The sequence below is a fragment of the Oreochromis niloticus genome, linkage group LG12 (assembly GCF_001858045.2).
Source record: "Oreochromis niloticus isolate F11D_XX linkage group LG12, O_niloticus_UMD_NMBU, whole genome shotgun sequence".
NCBI classification, from domain to species: Eukaryota; Metazoa; Chordata; class Actinopteri; order Cichliformes; family Cichlidae; genus Oreochromis; species Oreochromis niloticus.
The window spans coordinates 36,109,544-36,119,617 of record NC_031977.2 but is presented as its reverse complement, the minus strand read 5'-3'; the positions used below and the strand labels follow the sequence as shown (position 1 = coordinate 36,119,617).

Sequence of the window (10,074 nt, the reverse complement as noted above, 5' to 3'; positions counted from 1 at the left end):
GGTAAGGAAATCCCAAAAGTTGATTCTGTTCATCTGGATGTTTTCAGTGGGAGAAACGCTTCGTCACTCATCCAAGTGACTTCTTCAGTCTCAGCTGACTGCAGGCTTCCCCAAACTTATAAACACAATAACTGAAACCAGCACACTGAATGTTCATTAATATACAAATTCTCATGACCGTCGATCAAACCTGGTGTGAGCTGAGACTGAAGAAGCCGCTTGGATGAGTGACGAAACATTTCTACGTCCAGTTGGACAGAATCAACTTTTTGGGAGCATTCATAACTAGTTTTTCTTTTTCACACATGTACAAAGTACATGAGCAGCATGTTACTGTCACAGTCGGACGGTCCTCCCCGGGCGACCTGCCTGTGTGTATGTGTGTGTCTCTCCTTCTTTCCTCCTCCACACCCTGGTTGTCCGGCTTTAGGAGCCGTGCTTCCAGGAGAGCGAGTGTAGCGAACCCCTTACCCGGAAGCGTCTCCACTCGGCAGCCGACACACCTGCACCTAATTCACCACCCAGCTGTCGCTAATCATCCTTCGTTTTGAGCTGAGGTATTTAACGGTGTGTCCAGGCGGCAGTCGACGCTGGATTGTACTCGAAGCTCGGTAGTAAAGTGTGCCCGTTATTGGCTTTAGCCGGATAGCCTGATGTTGTTGCTGCTCGTTTGTAGGAGGAAGAAATACGGAGCAGAGGGTTGGAGAGAAGGAGCCCGCTGGGTTTATTCCCCGGAGGAGAAGCACGCTCGGATAATCACTTGGGAGACTCACCTGCACACCACTGGGAATTTGGAGAAGATCACTGTTGGATTTCTGCACTTCGCTTTGTGTTTTGAGACAGTTTTTTGAGCACAGTAAATAAACGCACTGTTTGCGTTTGTATTTTCCCATTACCAGTGACAGTTACAGTTTGAACACTGGTCTATATTCTAAAAAGTGTTCTTCTTCTTGTAACTGTACTCGTTTTGGGTCAGAGGGGCGAGGCTGGTTGTGCTCTTCAAACTTCTCGAGAAAAAAACATGAAATGAATCTGTGTAAACTTATGACTGTGTGACTTTTAAAGACACTAATAATGTACGCTGTATAATAATTCCACCCTGATGGGGTGGGTGCAGTTTTCTCTGTGGTGGGGTCGGGTCGGCTGCCCTGGACTCTGTGGGGTGGGGCAGTGCTGCTGCTGTGCGCCCCGGTCCAGATGGGCCTGGGCCCCCTTGCAATGGTGGGTTCTGGAGTGTGGGGGTGCCTACTGGGGTCAACGGGGAAGCTGGCCCCAGGAAGGGGCCGCTTGCCCCTCTTTTTTGCCCCACACACGCAGGGCTTGGTGTGCAGGTGTGTCACCAGGGTGCAGGGGAGGCACTCCCCCTCTGTCCCCTTCTGGCCGCCTGTGCCTCAATTTTATTCCAGAGGAGCCGTGCTGCTCTCTGGCAGGAAGCACCATGCCCTCCTGTGTTTTAATGCACTTTACTACAGCACGCAGCAACACTACATATGAGCGGGCGGAGGGAGGTTTGGGGTCTTCACTCACCCCCGTTCTGTTAACCATTGGGGCTGGGGGCTGGGGGCTGGGAGGAGGTGCTGGCCGTCAGATTGGGGTCTGGGATGCGGGGCCTCCCTGCTACTGCAGATAAGGAGACGGTCTGCTTTCCTCCACCCCAGAGAGAAGGGTTACATCTCCTGGGTCCGGGTATGGTTTCCCCCTCTGGGGGCAGGGGTACCCGGACCTGGGATATAGAGTATGTTTGGGGAGTGTGAATGTGTGTACAGTGTCTATTTGTGTCTGTCTCCACGTCGGGTGAGTGCAAGTATTTGTTTGTGTATATGGGGGTGGGAATGCACGTTTGTGTCTCCGTGCACCTGTTCGTCTGTCGGGTCTTAGACTCCACCTCTCTGGGAACATCTCAGGCTCTCCGAGGTCTATCTCCCCTCACCACACTCCCTGCTGGTGGCTGATGCCCTCAGACGCTGGTGTGTTGGTGGTTCTTGGTGTCCGGTGCTGGGCGCTCATGTATGTACTGGCTCACTCCTGGTGGGTGATTGGCGGGGCCTGGCACTTGTGGCCCGGCTGGGCCCCTTCCGGGGGATGGGGTGCCCTCGGGCCTCTGGGCCTGAGCCCCAGTCCTCTCTGGCACAGCTGGCTGCCTGCAGAGCACGCGGGCGCGTCACTGCAACCCCTCTAGCCTCTGCTCTGTGGCTGCTGGTTGACCTCTCGTTTGGGCTCTCCTCAGCTCTTCCCAGGAGGGTGGGAAGAGCTGACCCCCCTGGTGGTCCTCCTTGGGTCCTCGTATTCTGGGGCCTCTCAATGTCTGGGGCATGGATCTCCTCCATACCTGCTTCATGCCCTGGGGGACGGGGCTATGGCTCCCCACACTCCCTAGCAGATCGTTACATGGAGAAACCTTTTGAATACAAGCGCGCTGATCCACACAGGTGTGCACACAGGTGTACACACGGGTGTTCACAGACACAAGCTACACCTTTCTTGGCTGCTGCCTCAAAGCACATTGTGTGCTGTCGATCTTGCGTGCTGCACAATAACATGTAATATTTAGTATCTACTGTTATCTACTGTCAGCTAGTTTATTGTGATGGTGTTGTATTTATTATGTTGCTCTTTCTTGTTTGTTTTCTCTTCTGTTTTTTCTTATCTTCATACAGGTGATCCAGCTGTTTCTTTGTTTTTCTTGTTTTTCTTCCCCCCCCTTTCTCACCATCTCTTCTCCCCTCTATTTTTCTCTCTCTCCCTCTCTTTCTCTCATTTTTTCTCCCTCTCCCATCCCCCAGTCATGTCTGTCCCGACTGTAACAACCGAAAAATAAAAAAATAAATAAAAACTTCTAATAAAGGTCAATCAAATCAACCAATATGGCAAGGCCATGATGATCCAATTGGTAAAGAAAATCCGCTTGGCATCTTTCTTGGCCTTCAGACAACAATTCTGATGGCTAAAGATCCAAACGGGACAGGCAAAAAATAAAATAAAATACAAAAATAAAAAAATAATAATAATTCCACCCCGAAAAAGGAAAAGTTCAGAGAAATTATTTAAAGCTAATAATTACCAATGCCTGTTGTTACCGTATATAATTATACAATCTTTTCTTTTAACTCTTTCTGAGCTTAAGAAACCACCGAAGCAAAACAATTAAGCAAAACTGTCTCAAGGTAGGCAAAAATAAACCCGCAGCAGCAAATCTGTGGCAGCTCGATTGGGAAAGACTGTCAGCGATATAGTTTTGCAACCTTTGGTGAAACTGTGTTGACAGCTTCTGTAAATATTAGGACACTGTGTCTTTTGTCATCATTTACTTCCAGAATTGCTCTTTCATTTGTTTCAAGCTGTCTCCTTTTTTATCCTTTTTTTTCTCTAACACAGTTTTTAGAAACCTTTGAAGTATATTTGAAATTTTCAGTGACACAGACCAAAAGAGCGAGAGGAGAACTGTTTTTAATGTCACTCTGTTGTTGCATGAGTCACATGTTTGTGTTCACTTTTGTGTTTTTTCTTTTTTTTGTTATATGTTGTGTTTTTTGTCCCTTCTGCTGCCCTCTAAATGTAACTCAACATGACTTTAAATGAGATTCAGCCTCAAAGATTTCTTGGAGTAAATAACTCTGGGCTCACCGAGGCGCCGATGTTCAGTGTTCATACTGCACCACTAGGTGGGGCTCTCTGTTATATTTTGTGGGCGTGGTTTAACTTGTGCTTGTTCAGAGTAATACTATTAAACCAGGAAATTTCATAATCATAATAATCATGATCATCATAATAAAACACTTTGTTTAGAAGTGTGTAAGTGATTACTGCTTTTCTTTGGATCACCTCTGATTTGTGGCAGTAACTCTTCCTGTGGCACACATTTACAGCGAGTGTGTGTGTGTGTGTGTGTGTGTGCTTTAAAGGCTTTGGGCTAGTGTGTCAATTTATCTTACATATCGATTTTCAGACCACGCCCCCTCAGCTCAGCATGTAAAGCTGAGCATCACAGTGAGTTTCACTGTATTCAACATCTGATCAAAGAGAGGAAGAAGAAATGTTCTGCCTGAAGAATTTCACTGTTGTCCTCTCATGTGTGCTCCTCTTCATCATCCAGCCAGGTGAGTGATTTTTTCTATTGTAATTTAATTTATTTGTTGATAATTTTAATCTTCACGTAAACAAGCGTAATACAAAGTTACATTCCTGATATTGTTCAGTGTTACAGAGCAGTTGGTGCAGTGTGTTTGTTTCACTCATCTGTTCTTCACTTCATCATCTGCTGATTTATGTGTCTGGATATTTGGTTTCTGTTTCAGGTCGTGGTTCTGAGATTATTAATGGGAAAGAAGTTGTGCCACACTCACTGCCTTATATGGCTTATGTGACAAGTCCAAATTCTTTCTGTGGAGGGACATTAATCCATCCACAGTGGGTCCTGACAGCTGCCCACTGCACTGGGTAAGAATCTGAAGCCTCTCATACTCTGGGGGCCTCGAGTTGTCTGGGGCCCGGATCTCCTCCATGCCTGCTTCATGCCCTGGGGGGCGGGGCTATGGCTCCCCACACCCACTCTTAGACAGTTACACGAAGAAACCTTATGAATACAAAGCCATGCTCACAAACACACACTATCTTGGGTGGCTGCTGCCTCTAAATAATCATGTGTTGTCGGTCTTTTGTAACATTCAATATTTATTATTTACTGCTACTGATGCTCATGTTGGTTGTTGCTGTGTTTTTCTCTTTTTGCTTGTTTTTTTTCAGCAGGTGATCAAACAGATCTGGTGTCTTTTATCTGTGTCTCTCTTTCCTTTGTCTTTCCCGTACCCGCTCCTGTCCGTTCTGGCTGTAATAACCTTAAAGTAAAAAAAGTAAATATTAAAGATCGAATGAACTATGACAATCCAGTGGACCAATATGACAAAAACTATAATGATCCACTGTTGGGCTTTTTTTGGCCTTCAGACAGTAATACTGATTGTTAAGTGCCAAACAGGACAGGGAAAAAAAAGACATTTCTTATTCTTTAAATATATTTGCTTATTTATTATATTTGTTTTTAACAGACTGAAAGAGAACATATTGTGACCTTCTTAAATTTTGATAGTTACAAAGAACATGGGATCACATGTCTGCACACTTTGATATATTGATTGTGAGTGAGGACATAAACATGATGTTGCTGGATTTATATCTATAGTAGCAAAAAATAATGTCAGCAAACATTTTACTGATATGAGATTTTTGCAACTTTACATGACAGGAAAAAAAGGAGAAAACAAGTAGACAGGTTTGCACTTTAACGAAACGAGAACGTGATCACAGTCCAAAAAATGAGCTACACAAAATATTTTTGTAATTTAAATTAACAACATTAACAAACCCAAAGGAAAGCTGTTTCTTAGAGAGTAGAGCTGATCCTCTTTGAAGGTGTTATGTATAACAGCTGCATCAGAACTGCAGCAACCAGGGAGTTTTCCTCTCTCCTGTAGGCCAGAGGTGGAAACTCCAGGCCTACAGGGCCGGTGTCCTGCAGGTTTCAGATCTCACCCTGGGTCAGCGAACCTGAATCAAATGACCAGTTCATTACCAGGCCTCTGGAGAACTTCAAGACATGTTGAGGAGGTCATTTAGCCATTTAAATCAGCTGTGATGAATCAAGGACACATCTAAAGCCCGCAGGACACCGGCCCTCGAGGCCTGGAGTTCCCACCCCTGTGCTATATAATAATACACATGCAATGAGACAATTATGATTATTGTTTTTGAAATACCTGAACTTTTAACTTTTAAAATAGTTAAACAGTCATCACTAAAATGTGTGTGTGTGTGTGTGTGTGTGTGTGTGTGTGTGTGTGTGTGTGTGTGTGTTTTACAGTATTAATAAGGTGACTTTGGGAGCACACTCCATCAAGAAACAGGAAGAAAATTCTAAACAGATCCGAGAGGTTGTGACACACGTTCCTCATCCCAACTTTACCAGTGTAGATCTGGGCAACGACCTCATGTTGCTCAAGGTAAGAAGATTATTCGGTGTCCAAAAGCAAGTAAAGAGAAAATGCAACATTTTAAGAATTTTCATATTAAACAAAGTATTTTCTTTTTACACGTTCACACACATTTCAACAAATCACTGCAGATATTTCACATTTTCTAAGGAAAATATAAAAATAAATGATGGTGCAAAACTTCAGCACAATACTGCATATTTATGTATATATTAGTAATCTCATTAAAATGATGTTAATGCCAAAACCGCATTAACGCGGCAAATCTCTATTACCACGTTAACACAGATCGCCGCACGGGGCAGGTTAGCTCGTTAACGTGTTAGCCCCGTGCAAATGCACCAAACAGAGATTTGCCGCGGTAATGCGCTTATGGTGTTAACGTCATTTTAACAAAGATTAATGCTGACAGCACTAATATATATATATATGTATATACTTTTCTTTTTTTTAGCTTAACAAACCAGCAAAGAAAACCGGGGCAGTCAAATGGCTCAAGTTACGCAAAGCCAGAGACCCGGCAGCTGGCAGCACGTGTCTGGTGGCTGGATGGGGAGTAACTGAAAACAACCGAACATCAGACGTCCTCATGTCTGTCAATGTGACTGTGGTGGACAGACAGACGTGCAACTCTTGTGATTATTACAACCACAGACCTGAGATCACCAGAGACATGATATGTGCTGGTTCAGATGGTACAAACGTCGCTGATACCTGTCAGGTACGTATGAAGAATCCATGTATTTTTCCTTGTTTAAAGTAAATGTTCATTCAGCTCAACACCTGAAACACTGTCATGTGTTTGTTCTTGCTGCAGGGGGATTCAGGAGGGCCGCTGTTGTGTGATGGAGCGCTGGTTGGAGTCACTTCTTTTGGAGCAGGTTGTGGTGTCATTAAAAAACCTGGAGTCTACTCATTTGTCTCAAGGAAACAGCTACAGTGGATCAAGGAAACATTAAAGTCAGCTTAAATGTCATGAAAGCACAGGCGTTAATCTCTACGAGCAAGATGAGAATCTTTGATGCTTTTATGTTAAATCTCTCGGTGATGTCTCTGTAGATCATTATCCATTTTATCATTTCTCATATTTTAGTTTCTGCTAGCTTGCTCACATTCTGCACATGTATGGTAGCGGTCCTGTCATGGTCAGTGGTTTCCACTGCAGGAACTGAAGGCAACGACATTACCTGGACTGACCTGAACACGTTTTTTAGCCATTCAGTATTAAGAAAGGCACAGCCACTGTGATGGTTTATGGATGACTGTTTTTCATTTTAGCTGTTGTAATTACACGTGTATACACAACCCTGTATAAATGTGATGACCTCGAAAAGATCATGACAGCTCCAAAAGCAATCTTCACATTTCTACAGGGGAAAATAAGCTTTTTTACTCTCCAATTTACTGATTTGTGAAAAGATGTTATTTTCACTCGAATTTTAATTTTTAATTTCTCTTTTTCAATTATTTTTAATGTTTACACGAAATCCATGAACATCAAACAAAGTGAGTTTATTCAGTCTGTCAGTCATGGTTTGTCACCATCTCCTGTGTTAGAAACTAAAAATTGTGGCCAGAATTTTTTTATGCTGAATTTTTAAGCATACGTTCTTGTGTATTTTATTGCTCCTGGAGTATTTGTGCTAAAAAAAACAAACAAACAAACAAACAATCCTAAAACAATGATTTGTTCTGACACATTTTCTATTCTTTCTACTTTCTAATAAAGCTGGTGGCTCTTTCTTTCATTCATTGTTTGTTCTTTCAAAGCTTCCTGTTTTTTGCAGTAACTCCTTTTGGCATTCAAATGACAGACCTGACCTCATACTTCACTCTTTCACACTTTTCTTTATTCGATTGTCACTTTGTCTCACACACAGCCACAACCTCGGGTCCCGGCACAGTCTTTGATGCAGGGAGGTGTGATGAGCTGATGGAGCTCTGGTGTGTCTCAGCCTCACCTGCCGACGAGCCCAAACCAAACTCCTAAATCTTTCACATTATTTTGCAATGAGGAATTGTTTCAGTCCTCCATTTTTAGTGTTCAAATTAAATCAAACTTCTTTTCCCAAGAAATATTTTTACTGTATTTTCTGATAACATACCACATGACACCCAAACTGAAACACAGTTATTAGATGTTATTAAATTCCTTTCAGAAAAACAATCACAGTGTTTAATATTTAAATATCAATATGAATATGCATAAATGTTATGTCTCTGACTAATATGAGTCTTTTCTTCCTGCTCTTCAGGTCCTCTTTAGAATTTTTCCAGGATTTTTTTTCTTTAAAAGACGATCGCATTAATGTCAACACAAAGAATAGTCACTGTCACGAAGCCTGAGCTCCCTCGGCTCAGCTACAACCAGAAATGAAGTTAAAGGCCTGAAATCCAGCCTCTGTGGGTGTAACGTAAAGTTTGATGTAATACTTTTGTTCTTCTGGAGGTGTGGTCCTAAACTTCTGATAAGCTGTATAACAGTCTCTTTCAGTTTAAGCGTTGTTTTCAATCAATCTCATGCTCAGTGTTTTGTCTCATTTCTTCTTGTTGCACGTTGAAGCTCTACTTGGAACCTTGTTAAGATCCAAACATGTAAAATATGATTTTTGCTATTTTTCAAATGGTCTTGAACTTTTGATCAGGACTGTATTTTAATCTAGCTTTGTGAATCACCATCAGTAGCCAATCACATTACTATAAATTGTAGCTGCCATCTGAGTGTGTCTCACTGGCTCACCTGTTGCTGTACGCATCCAGGCCTTCGGTTACCTGACTTCTCTCGCCGTTACAGGTTGTAGCTGCAGAAGCCTCCTATTGGTCACATTGTTTGCAAACTGGGCGACGCCTTTTGATCAGAAGTCTGGGCCTGAGTGGGCGGCTGATGGCTTTAAAGTGGGGCTGCTACTGCTTCTCCGTTTACAGAAGAAAAAGGAGAAGTCTCTTTTACTTTTTGCCTTGTGTCCACTTTGCGTTGCGTTTTTGTGTCCTTTTTAGTTTCCTTTTTGTGTTCTTTTTGTTTTTTGCCTTGTTGCCTTATTCGTCCTCGTTTGCTCTGTCTGCAACACTCTGGTTCAAGGTTTCAGGATTTGAGCCGTCTGTGCAAAGCCTGTTAATTTGCACTTTAATGTTTTGACTTATTCTTTTAGAGCAGTTGTATTTATAACAATACAGAATTGTGCTGTGAAATTATCTGCTCTAAACTGAAGATTTAATTTATTTTGTTTGTACATCTGAATGTTTGATTTGTAGGTTTTTGTGTTACACCACTGGAAGGCCCTTTTTCTAGCTGCAGATCGACAGCGTGTTTCTGCAGCATGGTTAGCCACAGCTGTGTGTTTAAGCTTTGTTTTGGATATATTAAGAACTTGTGTTTCATTCATTCATAAGCAGAAGGCCTATAGTGGAGGTGACCTGTCCTCATCTGGCATCCCATTCACCCACTGGTAAACCACAGCTCTGAATTTTACAGCACATGAACGAATGATTCATCGGCTCTTTCATGAGACATTTGTTAACAGCTGTCAGTTGTTTGTTTTATCCTGAACCGCGTCTGTCTCAAACCTAACACACCAAAGTGTCTTCTTGATAATTAGCATAGTTTCAAACTAGATATTCTCAGGGTGGCGTTGTCAGGTTTTCACTATAATTATAAAAGTTTTGAGCTCCCAGTTACCACGTCGCCATTCTAGTGTGTGCGTGTGACATCATCGGTTGCTTGCTCTGTTCTTCAGTTTCCACCATAGCTGGACTGGCCATCGGGCATACCGGGCATTTGCCCGGTGGGTCGATGGAGATTCTTCGTTTTTATGGGCCGATGGGGGTTTTTTTCTTCATTTTTTTCCGTAACGGTATAAATACTGAAAGGTGGTGGATTGGCCAGATGCTGGGAGATGTGTAAAAATAACTCAATTGTTTGGTGGTGGCTATTGCGGAGCTTCTACAGATTCAGTAACATTAGCAAGTGGTGGAGGCCAGCAGATGCAACACGCTGGCAGGTGGATGACAGAAAGGCAGGAGGAGCAGAGACCCGAGGCGGTGAACTGAACTTCAGGTAAGAAGTTATGACCTGCAGTCTATCTGGGTC

At 43.0% G+C, this 10,074-nt stretch overlaps 1 protein-coding gene across 1 annotated transcript; it reads left to right on the top strand.

The window, feature by feature from the left end:
• The first annotated feature begins 3,004 nt into the window (after positions 1-3,004).
• LOC100701180 (granzyme K-like) lies at positions 3,005-7,735 on the top strand. The gene is made up of 6 exons (XM_003444556.5): positions 3,005-3,662; positions 3,947-4,097; positions 4,296-4,437; positions 5,858-5,996; positions 6,442-6,708; positions 6,805-7,735. The coding sequence occupies exons 2-6, from the start codon at positions 4,034-4,036 to the stop codon at positions 6,955-6,957; spliced, it is 765 nt and encodes a 254-aa protein (XP_003444604.2). The 5' UTR covers positions 3,005-3,662; positions 3,947-4,033; the 3' UTR covers positions 6,958-7,735.
• The last annotated feature ends 2,339 nt before the right edge of the window (positions 7,736-10,074 follow it).